At 42.2% G+C, this 21,039-nt stretch overlaps 1 protein-coding gene across 3 annotated transcripts in view; it reads right to left on the bottom strand.

The window, feature by feature from the left end:
- PTPRG (protein tyrosine phosphatase receptor type G) overlaps window positions 1-21,039 on the bottom strand; it is a 717,425-nt gene that overhangs the window by 11,933 nt on the left and 684,453 nt on the right. For all 3 annotated transcript variants that reach the window (XM_024746428.1, XM_024746430.1, XM_024746429.1), the window contains 11 exons: window positions 20,921-21,003; window positions 20,595-20,729; window positions 19,425-19,559; window positions 17,068-17,240; window positions 15,361-15,496; window positions 14,664-14,810; window positions 12,232-12,325; window positions 11,281-11,357; window positions 10,665-10,793; window positions 6,938-7,084; window positions 6,050-6,192 (listed from right to left, as the gene is read on the bottom strand). In XM_024746428.1, the coding sequence (XP_024602196.1) occupies window positions 6,050-6,192; window positions 6,938-7,084; window positions 10,665-10,793; window positions 11,281-11,357; window positions 12,232-12,325; window positions 14,664-14,810; window positions 15,361-15,496; window positions 17,068-17,240; window positions 19,425-19,559; window positions 20,595-20,729; window positions 20,921-21,003 (1,399 nt within the window). The remainder of the gene's footprint in view (window positions 1-6,049; window positions 6,193-6,937; window positions 7,085-10,664; window positions 10,794-11,280; window positions 11,358-12,231; window positions 12,326-14,663; window positions 14,811-15,360; window positions 15,497-17,067; window positions 17,241-19,424; window positions 19,560-20,594; window positions 20,730-20,920; window positions 21,004-21,039) is intronic.

Raw genomic sequence — 21,039 nt, 5'->3', positions numbered from 1 at the left:
TAAAAAAAAAAAAAAAAAAAAAAAATCATAACCAACCCTGTCACTATGAAGGAAGTGAAGCTTCCCTTCAAAATCATTACGGCAGGAAGGAAAAGAGAGCTAAAGCTTCAGTATCCATTAATCCTGGGGAATAATGGCAGCACAAAACCACAGAACTTTAAGAAATTAAAACTTTGGAAGTGAATGCGAAAGTACAGAAAACAAAACACAGTCCGAAGACACAAGGGACAGGGGTGCTTACTATGAAAACCAGTGGGAGGCAGTGTTAACCAGTGGGATTAGACAGATCTGGATTTAACTACAGCCAGTGCCAGCTTCCTGGCTTGCCCCCTGTGCTGCTGTGTTGGGCCTTGTGCTTTGATGGGTCCCCTACTTAGGAGGGTCCTGCGTAAACTAAAACTTCTTAGTTTAACGCTCTGGTGTTGCCATCTGGAAAAAAACTTTTTTAATTTTTATTTTATATTGGAGTATAGTTAATTTACAGCGTTGTGTTAGTTTCAGGGGGTGCCGTCAAGTTATTCAGTTATACATATACATGTATATGTTCTTTTCCAAATTCTTTTCCCATTTAGGTTCTTACGGAATATTAGGTATAGTTCCCTGTGCTATACAGTAAGTCCTTGTTGGTTATCTATTTTATATATTGTAATGTGTATATTTTAATTCCAATTTATCCCTCCCCCCCACCTTTACCCTTAGGTAACTATAAGTTTGTTTTCAAAGTCTGAGTCTGTTTCTGTTTTGTAAATAAGTTAATTTGTATCTTTTTTTTAGATTCTGCATAGAAGCGATATCATATGATATTTGTCTTTCTCTCTCTGACTTAGTTCACTTAGTATGGTCATCTCCAGGTCCATCCACGTTGCTGCAAATGGCATTATTTCCTTCTTTTTAGTGGATGAGTATATTCCATTGTATATATGTACCAGATCTTCTTGATCCATTCATCTGTTGACGTTTAGGTTGCTTCCATGTTGTGGCTATTGTAAACAGTGCTGCAGTGAACACTGGGGTGCATGTTTCCGTTTGAACCATGGTTTTCTCTGGACATATATGCCCAGGAGTGGGATTGCTGGATCCTATGGTAGCTCTATTTTTAGTTTCTTAAGGAACCTCCATACTGTTCTCCATAACGGTGGCACCAATTTACATTCCCACCAACAGTGCAGAGGGTTCCCTTTTCTCCACACGCTCTCCAGCACTTATCATCTGTAGACTTTCTGATGGCCATTCTGACCGGTGTGAGGTGGTACCTCATTGTAGTTTTGATTTGCATTTCTCTAACGATTAGTGATGTTGAGCATCCTTTCATGTGTTTGTTGGCAATCCGTATATCTTCTTTGGAGAGATGTCTATTTGGGTCTTTTGCCCATTTTTGGATTGGGTTGTGTGCTTTTTTGATATTGAGTTGCATGAGCTGCTTGTATATCTTGGAGATTAATCCACTGTCAGGTGCTTAATTTGCAAATATTTTCTCCCATTCTGAGGGTAGTCTTTTCGTTTTGCTTATGGTTTCCTTTGCTGTGCAAAAGCTTTTAAGTTTCATTAGGTCTCGTGTGTTTATTTTTGTTTTCATTTCCATTACTCTAGGAGGTGGATCAAAAAAGATCTTGCTGTGATTTATGTCAGAGAGTGTGTTGCCTATGTTTTCCTTTAAGAGATTTATAGTATCCGGCCTTACATTTAGGTCTTTAATCCATTTGGAGTTTATTTTTGTGTATGGTGTTAGGGAGTGTTCTAATTTCATTCTTTTACATGTAGCTGTCCAGTTTTCCCAGCACCACTTACTGAAGAGACTGTCTTTTCTCCATTTTATATCCTTGCCACCTCTGTCATAGATTAGTTGACCATAGGTGCGTGGGTTTATCTCTGGGCTTTCTATCCTGTTCCGTTGATCGATATTTCTGTTTCAGTGCCAGTACCGTATTGTCTTGATTACTGTTGCATTGTAGTATAGTCTGAAGTCAGGGACCCTGCTTCCTCCAGCTCCGTTTTTCTTTCTTAAGATTGCTTTGGCTATTTGGGGTCTCCTGTGTCTCCATACAAGTTTTAAGATTATTTGTTCTAGTTTTGTGAAAAATGCCGTTGGTAATTTGATAGGGATTGCACTTACCTGTACATTGCTTTGGGTCGTATAGTCATTCTGACAATACTGATTCTTCCAGTCCAAGAACGTGGTATAGCTCTCCATCTCTTTGTGTCATCTTTGATTTCTTTCATCAGTGTCTTACAGTTTTCTGTACAGGTCTTTTACCTCCTTAGGTAGGTTTATTCCTAGGTATTTTATTCTTTTTGATGTGCTGGTAAATGGGATTGTTTCTTTAATTGGAAAATCTTTGTTAATAATTTTTGAGCAAGGGTTCCTACATTTTCATTTTGCTTTGGACCCCAGATACATTATGTAGCTGGGACTGGCTCTGACACTTAGATACATTATGTAGCTGGGACTGGCTCTGACACTTAGTAACTGGATATGTGTGTACACAGGGCCTAATACCTATACACGCAGCCCCCATTTCCTCATGCATGAAGCGGGGATCCTAAAGTTACCCCCCTAGTGGGGTGATTTTGAGGATTAAATGAAGGACTCAATTAGTTGTGATTTGAAGGTATCTCTGCAGCAGTTGGTACAGAACGCAGTCCATATATTTCAGCCTTTCCTCTGGACCGTCTCAGGACAAAATTAAAACTAACATTTATTGAAGACCCCCCAAAGAGCTTTTGCTTATTTGGGCTTTATCTGTCAATAATTACTGTATCAGATGTTAGAACTGAGAAAGTGTTAAAAGACAAAACCGTGCAAGCACGCATTCCATTAGCTGTCAGAGTGGGGATGTCCTCCTGGGTCACGCAGCTCTGGAAAACTCCACTGTACACTCAAGACAGAATACAAGTGAACAAGGCAACCTGTATCTTTGTATTATGAAAACAGTTGTGTCCTCTTGGATCTCTTGGAAGGGCCTTGGAGACCTCCTTCCCAACCAGGGACCCTGAGATCCCACTCTGAAAACTGTTAAATGAAATTAGCCCATGATGGCCTCCAACGGGGTGATAGATATAGGTCCACAGTATTTGCACAGGAAACTAGCCTTCATTCTGCAAGTGAAGGTCTAATCTACTAGTGTCTCACAAAACTGTATAAGAACCACGCTGTGTTTTGAACTCAGCTGTAGGCTCTGTGTTTAAAATTTGACAGTAGTGATACAGATCAGCCTCTGGATAGAATTGTCCTGAGCAGACAAATACAGGATGCCGTGAATAAAGCAGTTTGCCTTTAAGCTGTGCCTGTGCTCAAACACAGTTTACTTTCTGTTGAGGAAGTTTACGTTTAGATCATTTTACCCAGAAACTTCATCGACCTGGCACACAGCTGTGAAGACCAGATCGACATCACAGAGTTTGTGCACTAGAAGTTCAACTCAACTCTTTGACTTTCAGTGGGAGCACTCAGGCCTTCTTTCCGAGCCTGCCCACTGCTACCTTTGACAGAACTTAAACTTTGTGTCGATCAACTGGTTTTATAGTTCACAGATGAATGTAAGCAGGAAAAATACCAATAACCAAAACAAAAAGCAAGGCTGTCTGAGGCAAGTTCATATACAGGCACATATCCTGAATAATGGGTGAGTCATCCTAACTTGAAAGCACGGTACCAATTCATACTGATCTTTATCCACCACCCACTGTGTGTCACTCTATGGAGAATGGGATGAATAAGTTAGCACTGCTGGTCGCAGCAATGTGGGGGTGACAGTCATGTAAGCAAGTAGTTACAATATGATGTGATAAACAGGAACGGCATTGGTAAAGACGCGATGTTTATGGATGATCCCCTCTGGTTTGAGTTAGAAACAGTTCGAAGAGAGTGACTTTTGAAGTGTGTGTTGAATAAAAGGGCACTTAGACAGAATAGTATTTGCAGGGCTAAGGTGGGCTGCAGGAAGTAAATCAGTGGAGGACTGGGATGATAGCTGAAGTAGTAAAGCTTCAACCAGCTTGTAAAAGAATTTGGGAAGTGTACTGAGAAGGCATCAACAAGACTTGGTGGCCAATGATAACTGGAGGTGAGGGGGCACAGAAAAGGACTCTGATAATGTTTCTGGTTTGTACAACTAAGTGGATGGGAGCAGGCTGGGAAGGCAAGTTTGCTTTTATACATGCTAGATTTGAGGTGTGTGTTTGTAGGCCATCGGGAAGGAATATTTAGAGGTTCAAAAAGTAGGTAAGAAAGATGGAAACTGAAAGGTAACTGGCATTCAGTGTTGTACTACAGGAAACAACTATTAAAAAACTTCAGATGTGCTTGAGTAATGTAGAAAAATAATTTTAATGGAATCGCTTCTCTCTTAAAGATGGTGGATAAATGAACAAATGCATATCTTTAGGTGGCTTTTAATCCAGCTCCCCTATATGATACGTGAAGAGCCGCTAGTGTAGGATGAATTTGCTCTTTTCTTGCTTAGGCCTAAGAACAAGCTACATTTGATTAATTCCAGAGGTGACACAGTCAGCATGTAGCACAAAATAAAAATCACTCAATGAGACAATATACCCCAAAGCTGAATACAGATCAATGAAACAAACAGTTCTGTTTAAATTGTTTAACTAGTTGTTGTTGGTTTTTGTTTTTTGTTTTTTCTCCTTTCCGTCTTCTCTTACCATGAAATATAACATTAGCTGCATTACTGACTTCAGGACGGATCCCTGGAGTACTATCAGAACAGCAAAATCCGTCATGGAGCTGGGCAGCAACATTAGAATTTGGTCTGAATTGATAAAAGCTAGTAAAATCCAGAAGGTATATGAAAAGCTGCCCAGATTAGTGGGGGAAAAAAACTCTAGAAGCAGCCCTAACTTTGTGCTATAACTGCATATCCTAAAGTTCTGTAGACTCGTGGTACCTACCCAGTTATTCTGAGGTTGACTGTGTTATTTAAACACTACTGCTGGTTGTCACATTTCCAGGGATCTTACTTACTCAGGCTAGTTAACTAATCCTAATTCTTCTAATTAAGAGGTCAACATTTTGAAATAGTCACTATTTTAAAAAGACCATCAAACTCTTTGGAAGGAGCCAAACATATGGCTGGCTTCAAATAGGAGAGTACCATGGATTTGAGGTGAAGGTGCTGACCTCAGCCGAAAGTCTTTGTTCACTTCCTGTGACAGCATTAGTTCAAAGATAAGACTTAATGAGCTTTTACTTCGAAATTTACTACTCTCTATTCTAGCAGAGTAGATGGTAACTTAATGAACATAATGGATGCCCTGACACGTTGCTGACCAAGGGAGATAACTAACTACCTTAGAACGAGAGACGAGGACGTCTAATTGGTGCCATTGGCTAAAGGTCTGTGAGATTCACAGCAATCTGCAACTGATTTGCAGGTCGAGTCCATCTATGAAGTTTGACTCCAGGTATTCGTATACCATAAGGTGTATCTGTGACCCCCTTCCTTCTCACTAAAGGGAAAGTGGGCTGGGTTTGAACTCTGTTCGGACACTCAGAAGCTCAGAGCCAGGAACCAAGTTATTTGTTCTCTTTGCAATTCATATGCTTTACCTTTACTTTAAACTCCCAGAGACAGTACTGTAAACTTCAAAACGCATTGTAAACTATACATATTATAATAGTACCTTTTTCATTACATTTCATGTCTACACTAGTAAGTGTTTGCTGGAAATCAGTGTAAGGATTTAAAAACAACTAATTAATATAAAGTATTACATATAAACTAATAGAAATGTAGACATGTTGTAAGTTATTGTTTAATTTGCATTTTTGAAACAGAAAACCTCCGAAAGCATGCAGATGTATTTTGGTAGGCTGAGATACAGTACTTTCACCTCTCTAGAACCTACACTCGGAGAGCCTGAAGCCTTTGACAAATTAAAACCCAAAGAGAACCACCACACCTTGCACATGGACACATGAGAAATAAGCTGGAATTGTCACAAGCTGAGAGAGAGGGAGTACGTTTTAAAAAATCTGTCTTTCCTTCCCCCTACTACCACAGTGCAACAAGACAATTAAAAAACAGGTACATACTCATCATGAACAATGGTGGGGCCGTCCCTTGTTAAGGCCTCTTCCTTGATGACGTTGATAAGTTCAAAAGTACTGCTTATGGGGGCATCCGGGTTAGGCCATTTGGGACACTGGAAGTGCCGAACTTCTAGGACATAGTCATCCTACAACCAATACAACACGAGTCACGGCCCATCCTTCATTTCATCCTATCTATAATCTAATGACTCGTACTTGCTCCTGAGGAAGTGTATACTATAGATGGTTGAAGAATGCCCGATTAACCAAACTGCTGTAAGGAGAAAAATACCAGGGAGGTCTGCTTGACGTGAACAAATGAGGTTATGATAGTGAAATAGAATCCTGTTCAGGGAAAAATTGTAAGGGACAACGAATTATAAGAGGCTTTATATCCTACTCTATCTTACCTATAAAAATAAAGAAAAAAAAACCCAGGAAGGGGTGAGGACATCTTTATTTAAATTACTAATATAAGACAGCTCCCCTCTTACCAACCCCACAGGAAGGTAGTTAATTATGCATCAAAATGTTGTTTACTTAAAAAAAAAAGTCTTAATATTATCATCTCTGCAACATATTGTAAGGCTCACATTTCTCATTTCTGACGGCAAAGAAAATACTGAGCTCTAGTATATTGTTTTTATAATTAGGTCAACAGGCCTATTTGTATGCATGCTCAATCAGAGGAACTGCTACATGTCATCTTTCCAGCTGGAAAAAGCAAATCTTTGAAGGAAGCAAAAAAGGAAGCGAACATACTTAAGTCATACTCAAACGCCTGCCTGGGCCCGTCTTAAGGGTGGTAAATTACTCCATTATTACTTGGAAGGGTGATCCAGGGCCCAGCTGTGGCTGTGGCTGTTACTGAGGAACTGAGGTTGAGGTTACCTGGGTAGCTTCAAGGATAAAGTCATGGATGATAATTTGTTCTTCGTTAGAGAGGCACAGCCTGTCTTTGCTGATAAGGGTGACGGTAAAGGCCTCACAGTTCATGGATTCTTCTCGACTTGGCCAGTATACAAACTCATCTTCAGCCTATGGGGACCAAAAAAAAAAGAAGGACAAAAATTCCTCTACAGTGCTGTCAACCATTTATTTTCGAATTTTCTTGCCAAACGATTTCTTTCTTTGCCATTTGCCATACCTCTCAAATCAGTTTTTAAATTGGGTTCATAGAATGATTAGCCCAATTAGATTAGCCCTATCTAATACTGCTGAGTTCAGTGGTGGTTGTATTCTATCGTAAAATACGCTTGATAACTATTTCCTAGCACCTCTCACCTATGTCATATCTGACAACCAAAAAACCTCCCTCTGTAGGGGATGTATTATCCCTAGCTGAGAAATGCTCTGTAATATAATTGGCAGAGTAAAAAAGGAGACAGGATCTAGGTCAAGTAATTTTAACTTGTTATTTCACAATGGCTTATGCGACTAAGATGTGCTAATTGTTGTTCTATGGATTATGTTATTAACAGTTCTACAGTTGACCAGCATTTTGCAGAGGACTTCCGTAAACATTATCTTACTTGGTCTTCATAATATGCTAGTGAGGTATTTTTATCTTCTGGCTTTGTAGATGAAAACACCAAGGCTCAGACAGGCCCATAAATAGGCATATTGGCTCTAAGTACAAGGTGCTTTGTAAAAGGAAAGTTAGTCTGTCAATGTTCGATTTCAAGTCTTTCAACCTCGAATCAGGTAAGCTTTAAACGTTCATCTACTTTTAAGATTAAAAATAAAGATTCAGTAACAGAAACTACTATACATAAAATAGATAAGCACTAACAAATTACTGAATAGCACAGGGAACTATATTCAATGTCTTGCAACAACCGATGATGGAAAATAATCAGAAAATATAACTGGATCACTTAGCTGTACACCTGAAACGAATACAGTATTCAAGCTTGATACTTGAATTCTATCTCTGAAAACTATGGAGGCCTAAGAAAAAGAGAACCGTTGCCTAGGTTGGAGACTCTGAGAAATACAATGATTATGACGAGCCCCGCCCCCTCCTTTTTCTAATCAGTTCAAATGGCAAATTACAGTTTGCCTGTAATATATACATTTCTATGGGCATTTTCCTGAAAATGCTTAGACAGTACTAGTGAAGTCAGAAATAATTCTGAATAATGTTGAAAACAAAGAAGGTTTTGTTTACTCTTACATTGTTGCATTAGAAATGAGCCAACGGTCCAATAAGACTTATCACCCTTTCAAGTTTCAATATAGCTTATTGCCAAGTACATTTTTATTTTTAAAGCTCAGCATAAGGGGAAACAGATTAGCAACGGGGTTTAGTCTATACAAAAGAAGTCTGTAACTGTCTTGGGTTGTAGTGCGTTTTGCCCAAGGAAGTGGAATTAGGGCCCTTTGAACAGATATTAAAGCCATAATGACGAACAAGGCTTCTAAATTTAACCAAATACACAGATTAAGTGTAGGCCTGGATGTGATCCTGAAAAAAGTAATCTATCTAAGGCTTAATTTCCGTATCTGAAAAGTGGGAATAATAAAACTACGTACCTCAAAGAGCTATTATGATGATAAGATGAACTGGAAATTATCTAATTCGCCTAAAGACTGCCAAAGGGATTTTAGTAATGGTGGAGGAACGGCAGAAAAACCTTTTGAACACAGACAGTAAACTAGGGAATAACTGATCGTCTTGACAGACTATGACAAAGAAATGCTACTTCTTAATTCAGTAGGAGCTCTGATCGCATGCTTATTTTGCTTACAGATAGGGCAGAGACGCCTAAGCAGCAGCGACTTTTGGGCTATTCACAGAACGAGCAGCGACTTTTGGGCTATTCACAGAACGATGGTCTTTGTAACGTTACAGTAGTGATAAGTAACAAAGCAAAAAAAAAATGCAGAGACGGTACCTTTAGGAAAAACTACACCCTACTGAATCTGACTTTCGACCCTAGAGCTATGAGTGCAGACAGGCGTGAGTGCAGCATAGCCTCCTCGGGCCTTGGAGAGACACCGAGATGACAGGCCTGGTGGCCCGGTACCGTCGCTGTCCACAGAACACGTATTGACTCACTCAGTCAGTCTCCCCCTCTCCTCCCCATACAAATGAGCTCTTGGGTATAGTGACTGTCCTCTGTTAAGTGAGGATAACAAAACACTGACTCATCCAACAAATGCACGTTTTAACAACCCTAAATGCCTCCAATTTCCATATGCCGAACAGAGTAGACCCCTATTGCCAGCTAATTTGAAAATTTACACTCCAGTTTTTAGCTTAAGATTCTCAACTTTGTTGCCATTCTATCACACAGAAGCAGTCTTGGTATTCCGAAGCTGGAGCAGAAAGCGACAAAGTGAAGTTCCTACTGACTGGGCACACAGTCAAATGCATGTCATCAAGACTAGGGGTTCACTCACATGCTGTTCTTTCTTGATTAAAAAACTCACTACTCTGACACTCACGGAGGCAGATCGTTTTTGTTTTTGTTTTTACTTTGTGCGCTTACAAGTCCTCAGAGTAACTTCTGAAGACCCAACTATTTCGAAACTTAAGAATGCAATGAGAGCTCAGCAGAAATAGTTACACTTATTTTCATAAACGTGCTCACCCTTCTCCTCTAGGGTCTAGCGACCTCAATAGGGAAGGACTAAAGGGAGAAGAAAGAGGTAGTAGCTTAGTCAAGGTCTTAAAAAGCACCATCAAGTCCGAACAAGGAAGGCTTTTCTAATCTCCCTCCCTGTAATAGATCGGGCTTGCCTATGGATTGGGGGAAAATAACGATACGTTATTAGTACTTTCGATACCGTTTTCTTTGGGCCAGGAAAACATCTCTGTGATGTGGCGGCATTGGACATATACAATAGCAAAATGAGACAGGTGACTCAAGTTCCAATCCTGGCTCCCATGGTTCGTATATGCCCTTGGGCAAGTTACTTCCCTCAGTTTTCTCAGCTACGAAAGGAGATGCTGAGAGCACCTGTGTCATCGAGTTGTAGAAAGGATTAAAGGAGTTAATACAGGTAAAAATATAATCAATCAATGTTAACTGCTGTTAATATTTTATTGATATAAAGGATAAAATCAATAAATGTTAACTACTGTTACTGTTCATTTATTTTTCAACAGTGACATATAGCAACTAAGAGGTCGGCTTAAGATCGTGCATTAGTGAGGTTAGAAAAAGGACCTTCTTCAAAACCTTCTGGGCTTCCCTGGTAGCTCAGTGGTTAAGAATCTGCCTGCCAATTCAGGGGACACGAGTTCGAGCCCTGCTCCGGGAAGATCCCACGTGCCGCGGCGCAACTAAGCCCGCGCGCCTGGAGCCCGGGCGCAGCGACAAAGACCCAACGCAGCCAAAATAAGTAAATAAAAACCTTCTCCCACACTGCCATGTACAGTACAACTGAGGGGTGACTGATTGATATATCACCAGCATTAGGGATCAGTGCTGATCCTGTTGGAACTGATAGGGTCAGGAATGGTAAGACTAGGAAAGGCACCTGTGCAGACATACAAGACGAGAAGTCTGAATTCCCTCCCTAGCATGTACAGACACTGTAGCCCTCTGACAAGGTAATTATGCTCTGGCCTCCCGGGCTCATTAATATATAGCAGATGTGCGTTACTTACCAAGCTCTGGTTGTCTGGCAGCATGACAATGATCTGTGCGTTATGATCCCAAATCATTCGCCAGAAATCTTTCGTAGTATGTGGCAGAGGATGCTGGGTTATGATAAATTCATTGCTCCTGTAATAGCCCTTCAGTTAGGAAGACGAAAAACCAGTGATTATGAGTGTTTAACTCTGCAGCAGTACAATATATTCATGAAATAAGACCGGCACCGTTTCGACCTCACGAAAATAATCGAAAGAGCCATTCAGTGCATTTGGCTAATTTTTAGATGTACTTCTCCTAACATGTATATAGACAGTTTTCTCTCCACGTCCGATGCACTTCTAGTTCCCCCTGCTGTTTTTACTTGACAGCAATTTCAACATTTAGTCCAAGACTAGATGGGTGAAATTCATGAAAAGATTAATTCCTTAACAAGCATTTCTGTTAGCTTAAGCAATTTTTGTGTCCTCACCGATTAGGTATCCTTGGTTAGAGGTTTCCAGATACAGAAGTCTCTATAACTTTGATATTACACATCAAGAAATTACTTGCAAGTCACATAGGTGGTATCTGCTGTGTAGCACCTTTCAGTTTAATTGACTTTATTTATAATTAACTGTTGACTCTCACCATGATATAAGAAGCATTAATGTAGTCTGTTCCTTTCATTCCAGGCAACGGTGCAAGGCCCACTCGAGCACGCTCAGCTATGACATGGAAAAAACGAAAACACCACATTTGCCTCATTACCCCTCACCACCAAGAGCACTTTCTGAGAGTTACTTGGTGAGTAATAGAGCTCTTTGGCTCCCCTTTCTTTTTAAGACTCACCTATATTTTTAAACAAGCTAGAGCATTATCAGCTAAGGAAGAATGTAAAATGAAATTCTGCTGCATGTGCCCAGCAGGACCCAGACGTTCTAGGAATAACACTTGACTGTGGGAGAGGCTTTCCCAGCGGATCACGAAGAGGATACTGTGTGTGGAGTCGACACAGGTTTCAGGTCACTCTTGACCCTGGTTTGATATTCCCACACTTACACCAACGTATTGTAGTTTGCTCTTTTGCCATCCCCTTACTCCCAATCTTTTTCTTTGGGAAGGGCTTAGAAAATATTGGCCTCTTTCAGTAGAGGGAACCTCTTCACTGATCACCCATGCCTATCCACTGCTGTGTCCCAAGTTATTTATGCAGCGGTCACCACCTACCAACGGTGCCTTAGTCTCTAGCCAGAATAGTTTAGCAATGTAGTTCCAGCTGTGCAGATTAATCCAGGACTCTCTGTTTGAAGAGAGCATTAATGCCACAGTGATAATGACTTGACATTTTTTTTTTAAAGGCAAGACACGGTAGAAATAATCTGACTCTTGAATTTCGAGGGGAACTGAAGCAAGCTTTCATGTCACGTAGACGCAGCAACTTGCTGGTGCCGACACCCACCCCTCCCGTTTTGATCAAACTGCTTCAGTTGTCCTCAGCATAACTTTCCCCTTGGTAGTGGCTGCCTCTTTACCTAACACACACACAAAATCCAAAGGAAAAACGAACACAGGCAAGTCGAACTGATTTTAAGATCTTACAGGGCACGACTGAAGAGTTTCTGTTCTTTTCTTTGTTACACTCTTTCTGAGCACTGAAGCATTCCACGTATTTTGCATTACACTGTGTGACCAGCTGAAAGGAAAGCAACATTTTAGCCTTCATTCAAAGGATTATAATTGTGCCTGTGTTAACTAACTTCTTGTGGTAATGGTTTCTCAGTATGTAGTTAACTATCAAACCGTTACGTTGTAGACCCCAAACTTGGAATTCTTTGACCTACATGCAGCGTGGGCTATCTCACTCAAGCGGGGAAAGACAACAAAACAAAAACAAAGGTAGAATTGATAGCATCTGCTTGATGATCTGGCACAGAGACTATAAACATTTTTGCATCGCAAAGGACACTTTTTTGTGTTTCAAGAGTGGTAGCTTTTTCAGTTGTCTTGGTTGTTTGTGTGCTTGTTTTATTTACTATTAGGCCTTAGGTTTTTTTTTTTTTTTTTGCTGTACGCGGGCCTCTCACTGTTGTGGCCTCTCCCGTTGCGGAGCACAGGCTCCGGACGCGCAGGCTCAGCGGCCACGGCTTACGGGCCCAGCCGCTCCGCGGCATGTGGGATCCTCCTGGACCGGGGCACGAACCCGCGTCCCCTGCATCGGCAGGCGGACTCTCAACCACTGCGCCACCAGGGAAGCCCTAGGCCTTAGGGTTCTTGACTACAGGCACTATGTAAGCAGCGGCACTGTGTAAGCAGCGGCACTGTGTAAGCAGCGGCACTGTGTAAGCAGCGGCACTATGTAAGCAGCATTTGTTGAATCAACGTGGGTTTCTCTGTTGATGATGTCACTGATTCCTCACAGCCACGTGACATGGAGGTGGCTCTATACTAGCAAACACGGCTTCGTGGTAATAAGAGCTAATCATGGTTCTCAGTAAGTGTCTGTTAAACTGAACTGACATTGTTCTAAGGCTGTTATAAATAATTAGCCCAGTAGTTTGGTAATTCTTCCTGTGTATATAGCTTGGTTGAATCATTCTGTCAGTCAATCTTTTGGGGGGGGTGGGGAGGGAGGGGTCCATGCTAACAGAGTATATGGGAACGGTCTCCTTCTCTACATGGAGGTGGATGTAGTTGGTTAATGCCTGTAAAGGAACAAATGACCTGGTTTCCTTTGATGAATTCTTAAAACAGTGTATAAACAAATGTTGCAGAAACAGAAAAGGCAGAATTTAATTAAGAATTATTGGTACTTAATTTTTTTAAGAATTCATTTCAAACATTCAAAATGAGACACTATGTCCTCACTATCGATTACCTCAAATGGTTCGCAGAGCAGTAAGGATGTTATAAAAGGAGACCTCGAAATTTAAAATTGTTATAACTGAACTTGGTGAAATTGATCCACTTTTCATATCACTTGTTATCATTTGTTTGACAGTCTCATTTCTTGAGCTGAGACTCGAAGGTTTCAGTGTCTATGGAAGGTTTTACCATGAAAACTGAAACTGCAGAGATTCATCTCATTCTTTCCATCTTGACACAAAACGAGAAATTACATACAGAACAATGTGCAAAAAAGCCTGGTTTTTTTAAAGTCTAATAAGAGACTACGAAATAGGAAAGCACTTAGTACTTTGAGATGGCTGAGCTTTCTGATCTTACTCACTTTAATAGTTCTTAAAGTCTCTCTTTTCACTCAATTCCGTATAAACCTTAACTGTCTTTATACCTCATGCCCCCATGCCCCTATCAAAGAAAAAGAATAACCATTTAGGAAAAGTTAACTAAAGTTTCTTTAGTATTCCGCAGTAACTAGATCTTTTCTAGTTTCTAAATGATCTGCTAGGATAGTCATTCAAAGAGCTTTGCTTTTAAGATAATGCCAACAAATAGCCATTCTCCATCAGGGTAAGACAGTATTCGTTCAGAAAAAAATACAGAGGATAGGGCTTCCCTGGTGGCGCAGTGGTTGAGAGTCCGCCTGCCGATGCAGGGGACACGGGTTCGTGCCCCGGTCCGGGAGGATCCCACATGCCGCCCAGCGGCTGGGCCCGTGAGCCACGGCCGCTGAGCCTGTGCTCTGCAACGGGAGAGGCCACGACAGTGAGGCCCGCGTACCGCAAAAAAAAAAAATACAGAGCATACTTTTTGGACTGGAACGACTGACAGAGTACTATGTCATTGGGGCCAGGGGCAAAGAACGACTGACAGAGTACTATGTCATTGGGGCCAGGGGCAAATGTTAAAGTCGTAAACTGCGCAGAAGAAAATACAGCACAGCACTGTCTACTTGGATACCCACAATTCATACGTAAGTCGAAACTTGATCTTCCCGTGGATTACATCTGAGGAGTACAAATAGTAATCCATTTTAGTCTAGACATTCATGCAAAAAAGACATGACCCTCCACACTCAAGGCATTTCTTTACCTCCTTGCTGCTTTGCCAGAGAAACGTATTGAAAGTGCTACCTTGAACTGTTTCTCCAGTCGTGTCTTTCCTCCCGCTCCTGGTATGAGGATACTGTTAACATAACTATGCAGCTGACTGGAAGATACTTCAGTCTCCTTTCCAAGAATGGCTTCCAACAAGGCATCGTGGATGAAAATGTACTGCTCCTAAAAGGCACACGACATGGTAGTCACTGAGGAGAGCTGCGACAGGGCAGCCACCTCTGTCCCCTGCGTGAAATCGACCTTAGATGAACTCTTCCCCTAGCAGGGACCTCCCTCATGCATTTACAGCCAGGGGGGTCGGCTCCAGTCCATCCTTCCTTATCGATCAGAAGTTATTTTAGGGTAGGGCCTGTGCTGCGTTTAGTTCTGTATTCCATACCACGCCCCAAACAAAGCAGCGGGAAGACGTGTGTTCAGTGAAGGGCTTCAGAACCATTGCCTCGTATATATCTCTCAGGCTAAACAACAAGGTTTAAGCGCCCGCAGCATGGAACACACAGCACTAGAGAAAACTGTATCTGCTTCATTTAAGAGCCACACAGAAATGGATGCCTGTGAGCCAAAGAACGGTATCCCGGTTCGGACATCTTCCAACACAAACCTGTAAATTCCTTCCAGGCCCAAGAGAATGCGTATGTCTCACTCTCGATCATTCAACTTTCAGTTCAAGCGTGTGCTGGAATCACATGAGAACACCAGCACCCCTCCTCACCTCAGTCTGGACGAGGTAGTTGCGCTGTGTCCTAATATGCTTCAGGAACCCCAGGACATTGACTGTGCTTTTGTCTTTTATCTGTTGCAGCATGCTGTCGATCACAATGTAGGTGCCCGTCCTGCCCACGCCAGCACTGGAAGAAAGGCAGACACTCAACTAGTACACCTGCTGCTCTACCAGGTCATGAACCAGGGATTACACAAATTATCATCTGAGCCTCCAACGCGCTGAGAAATAACCTACGTCAACTACACTAGGTTCTCTCAACGCGAGGGTTATGCTGACATACGGACAGCATTCAGAAACTTCAATAGGATCTTCCTCCTCCCTCGTGAGTCTTGAGGGGGAGGGAAGACTGCCCTCCTACTATACATAAAAATAGAAATAATATGTATAAATATCAATAAATAAAAATATAGTTACGGATTTGCTTTCTCAGCCTTGCTTGCAGCTCAAGGAAAGGGTTTAACGCTGTTATGCCAGGGGCCGCAAGGTGTCTCTCCTGGCAGTAGCCATCTCCGCACCAGAAGCACCCCTGCCGAGGCATCGCCTGGTTCTCCCGCTCCCCCAGGGATTCTGGGAGAACGCACTGTCCTTTCAGTACACCCCCTTTGTGCACAGCTCCCGCCCAGGGTGCTCAGTACTGGCAAGTTCCTATTTATAAGGGCTACTTTCCTTTAGTAATCCAGGGGTAGGAGAAGAAGAGCCCCTCTGGGAAAGCTGGCCTCTTTTATTCCCGTTTCCTGATTGATTGTTTGTTATTTAAGCAAAACAACACAACCCAGCCCAGGGAGACCCGAGTTCTGCCGTACTGAACCACAGGCTTCTTTTGGCAGAAACCTGCCGCCTCAGGTTCCCCATCTCACACAGTTTTGTTGATGATACCCAAGTGCTTTGATTGACAGACCTTCACCTCTATTTTAGTGATTCTAAATGGGTGAGCAAAAATGTCGAGTCCTTATGGGACTTTTCCGACGTCTGCAAAGGACCTGCTCTGTGGAAGCATGTTATGAGAACAGCCCCAAAGAAATGCTGAGAAAAGGCCGGGCAGCTATGTAACATACATCACAGAATAAGCAACATCTATTTGAACACCAAAGTGAAAAAAGCCCAGCAATCCAAATGAAACACAATAAAAGCATTTTTGAAACAATCAGCTAAGGTTGTTTAAGGTAGTTAGTTAAGATGGGAAAACAGGCTTTATCTGTGCTTTAAAAAAGGTATTTTATATAGCACGTATAAACTGAAAGCCTTTCACACATAAACTAAATATTATCATTTGGAGGAACCCTACAGAAAAGCCATGTTCAAAAACTCAAAATCTCTAGTGCGGAAAGTTCTAAACTTGTGTGTAAGGTTTCTATATATTAGGAGCTGCCAACAATTTCCCTATAAACACTGGGGATTTTTTATCAGTAATAAGAAGGCGTTATAAAAACTGGAGACTCATCCTCTAAGAGCACATTTTGTTCTAACCTCAGAAGCAGCAGACCGTTTCTTAATGTGAGGGACTACAGTGACCTTCCATAACCCTAACAGGTCTCAGTGGTCCCAGTTTTCAGCGTTAAGACTCCGTTTCTAAATCAAACAAAGCCGCAAGCAGCAGGGCCACAGTGGTCCAAGTTCACACAGCCCACACCCGCTGCTCTGCCCACTTCAAATGCTGAATCCCAGGCAGAAGAAAGGGGACGCCGTTGGCCTCACCTGCAGTGCACCAACACAGGGCCCATTTCTGGAGTCCGGGCTGCTGAGGACCTCCTCACGAAGGTCAGGACCGGGAGGGCGTACTCGGGAACTCCCATGTCGGGCCACTGCGTGTAGTGGTACTGGATCACTACCCGTTCATTCTGACGCCCCTTGGGATTTCCCTTCTGACCCTGAGAGAGGGTGAGAAAAGATGGCTTTAAGCTGAGAGTGGGCATTCTGGTAAAAATCACATAAGGGGGTTTTCCCTGGTGGCGCAGTGGTTGAGAGCCCGCCTGCCGATGCAGGGGACGCGGGTTCGTGCCCCGGTCCGGGAGGATCCCACATGCCGTAGAGCGGCTAGGCCCGTGAGCCATGGCCGCTGAGCCTGCGCGTCCAGAGCCTGTGCTCTGCAACGGGAGAGGCCACAGCAGCGAGAGGCCCGCGTACCGCAAAAAAAAAAAAAAAATCACATAAGGACGTCAGCAAACCTGACCTCTGTTCCCATTCGCCTTAACTGCTGTTCCTGGGGTTGGTTATTTCCTCTCTGTGGCCCTCTCATGCCCAAAATGGAGACATGACCTGGGTGCCTGAGAAGGATCAGACATCTCTTGGAAGAGAAAATGGGTTAAGACTGTACCAAGAATGAACGTTTAATATCGGTTTTCTGGATCTGGACCGATCCAAGCACTTTGTAATTTGCCTACAAGGCCTCCATTTCCGGGCAGCATTTGAGATGCCCCAACTCATCTGGCTGTGGGCCGGGACTCACATTCTTTCTCCACTGTCCGGGTTGGACCTTTAGGAGCCAGAGTGCTCGTGCCGTACGCTCTCCAGGAGGTGTGGGGAGGATCCTAAGTGACAAGTGGTTCGAAATCTCTAGAGTCAAAGGCAACAATCAATTTATCTGTCACTTCCTTAAAGGAACACTACTCTGAAGAATTCATTTAAGTGGCTGCACTTTTTACACTTGAACCACTTTGGATGAAAAATTTCCCCAAATAGATCACTTGCTGTGATTTTTTTTTTTTTAATTACCAATACCTCTAAAATAAATTTTTTTTGATGATTCAGGGTCATTAATCCATTGACACTGAACCTTATAGGGTGTCTGGCCCCGTGCTACAAGGCCTTTGGATGTCTTTGATTTCTTAATTCTTCTGTTACCCCTCATTTTCCTATTTCTTCCGCATTTGCAGTTACGACGGTCAGTGTGCAAAACACCTAACGTTCCTATTGGACTTCCTCCTCTGGCTTAAGCTGTTTCTAAAATAAGAGTAAGTCGGTCGTGTTTAAATAACCTGAGGTGCTTCCGTGAGTAATGGACACTGTACTTCATGAGTTACTGGTTAGCTTGAGCTAGTTAACAGCTCTATTACAGAGAACACAGATAAAAACAGTGCAGCTGATTTTTATATACTTCTGCTATTCTTGGAAACAAACTACACACAGAAAGGACTGTTAACCTTGGATCACAAATGGGCTTCAGAGCCACTGACGGTGCGTATAAAAATCTCGGTCAATGTGAATTCTTCTGGGGCAAGAGGGAGACAGTTTTATCACATTCTCAAAGATGTCCAAGACTAAGAAAATAAATTAGGAACCACTGCTACAAACAACTTCCATACCTAAACCTCTGTAGAGTACCACTTCACGTTTTCCTAATGAGCACCTGTCTTGAGTTCATAGTACTGCTACAGTGATCTATGAGTCTCGATGGGACAGTGGATTTTCAACAAGAGAAACTGAGATAACTTGAAAGCACCATTTCCACAAGGTGTACTTCTCACGATGGTAACAGTTCTACTACAGAGAAGGGTTTTATTGTTAAGTCACATTAGGAAACACGACCAAGTTATATCGGTTTCTTAACTCTAGCACTCTCGGTACTTGTGTTCCTTGTAAATTTCTAAGGGGGAATACATACTACGTGGCATTCATTTTCCATACTTATTGAAGCACGGAATTTGATTTCTGCAAGCACCTTGCAGGGCTAGTATCCCTTGGGACACACTTTGGGAAACAATGCTTTAAAGCTGTCAGAAACTTGGAATTAAAAAGCTACATCACCAAACAAACAGATGCTGCCATATTTGCTGGTTACCAAAACCTCAGAGGACCTTTTTTTCTCCCCCCAGATGAAGCCTCTTTCATGAAGAGATTAAAGAACTCAATCAGGCCAGTTAAATTCTATTATGTGCTTTGCCAGTATCTTTCACACCATACACTGATGTCAATCAAAAGAGTTGTGAAAAAAATGTTTCAAAAATACTTTTTTAAAAACCAAGTTGGTTATGAGAGTTGGCCTTAGTCGCACAGTAATTTTCATACTAGTTTAAAAAGAGATGCCCTGGCAGCCCACCCAACTCCTTCAATACCTTTTTCACTTTTGTATTTCGGACTGAAAAACGACGAACGGTATAGCAGGCGTGTACTTTTGTGCTCTTCAGTGTGACAATAATGTTTCCATACTCCTCACTGTTCTCTGTGGGCCAATACTGATCACATTTTCGCTGCAGAAAAGAAAAAAGCTGTAAATTAGAACTGCAATTGATGTCACAATTCCAATGTTGATAATGTGGGTTCAAATGATGGTGTGGAGACACAGGCCGTATCACCACGTGGTTGACTAAAAAAGGAATGCGTGGGCTGAAGGCCTTGCAGGCAGATGTGACCTCTGAAGAGGTTAATCTTGGGACACGTTTGGGCAAGATCACTTGAGAAATGGGCCTAGTGTTCGCGATCATCCTTCAACACATGATGTACTTTAAAAGAAGGTCTAGGAAAAATCCTGTATATTTGACCTCTACGAAATGTGGGGAGGATATGTTATCAAGGGAGTTTAAGTATCATTTTGGGAGGCTGGCCTGCATTCACAGTTAACACAAAGTCTCTTAGAACTGTGAGAGCCTTCGTGTTAAAAACTGGGTCACCAAAGGCAAAACAGGGATTCCACCGTCAAAGCGAAGCAAGCAGTGGTGACTCCGAGTAACCAACCAGAGCCTGGATCCTTTTTCCAGCTTAAATTCACGTCTAACGTAAGCTCATAACCCAATAAAGTTAACATGAATCATCATCTGAAAGAAAGGTCCTCTTCGTGATGGTCAAGGTGTTTAAGCAGTCTTTATTCCCCCCAGCGCGAACTATTAGTAGTTCCTTGACTAAACTGTTTCTTCCAACGTCCCTGCTTTTGTTCTTTCTCTCCCAGATACTTGGAACGTCCTTCCTTCTCTTTTCAAGCCTGTGTAACTCTTCCTCCTCCTCTTGCGCTGTTCCAATCTCACCTCACATATTAACTCTTTAAAAAAATCTCTGTACTAGAGGATGCATTCCTGTGTTTTGCAGCACCCCCCTCCCCCAATTAATACCCTGTTCACCTCAATCATCATGTTTAATCCACTCTGGTAAGTGCCTAGCTCACTTTCCTGGCAGGGAGGCCACTTCTCACTTCTCTAACTCTTTCGGCCTTGCCAAGTTTCTACCCTACAGCGGTACTCCACAAATATCTTTTTGAATGAAGGTACAAGATTAAGCCAACAAGCTCTTACTCTTCCTTTTTCCACAAGGTTCGTAATCATGACAATGATTCCAGTGTTTTGTTCCCAAATCATCCTCCAGAAATCTTCAAACGTAGACTTTAACGGTCCCTGGGTGGCGATGTAGGCTTTCGCTTTGTTGTAACCCTTCAAAGATGACACAGCACAAAGTAAGATGAAAGCAGTATCACAGACCAGTTAATAATTCAAGTGCCTTCCGTATGGAGTAGGCTGTGCTGCTCACGTGAGCTCTGTGCGGTATGAAAACACATTCCACGGTCTCTGCAGCACTCTTCATTTATCAGAAACAGGTTTATACAAAAACATTTCTGACTTACGTCGACATAGTTTGCATTAATGTAGTCGCTGTGCTTAGAGTCTTTTCCTGGTAAAGGTCTCAACTTCACCCTACTGTGATCATCTACAGAGGATAAGAAAAAAAAGCAAAACCAAAATG

Source organism: Neophocaena asiaeorientalis, unplaced genomic scaffold (genome assembly GCF_003031525.2).
Source record: "Neophocaena asiaeorientalis asiaeorientalis breed wild unplaced genomic scaffold, Neophocaena_asiaeorientalis_V1.1 scaffold251, whole genome shotgun sequence".
Classification (NCBI taxonomy): domain Eukaryota; kingdom Metazoa; phylum Chordata; class Mammalia; order Artiodactyla; family Phocoenidae; genus Neophocaena; species Neophocaena asiaeorientalis.
Note: the sequence above shows the minus strand (reverse complement) of the source record. Positions and strands in the feature narration are given on the sequence as shown.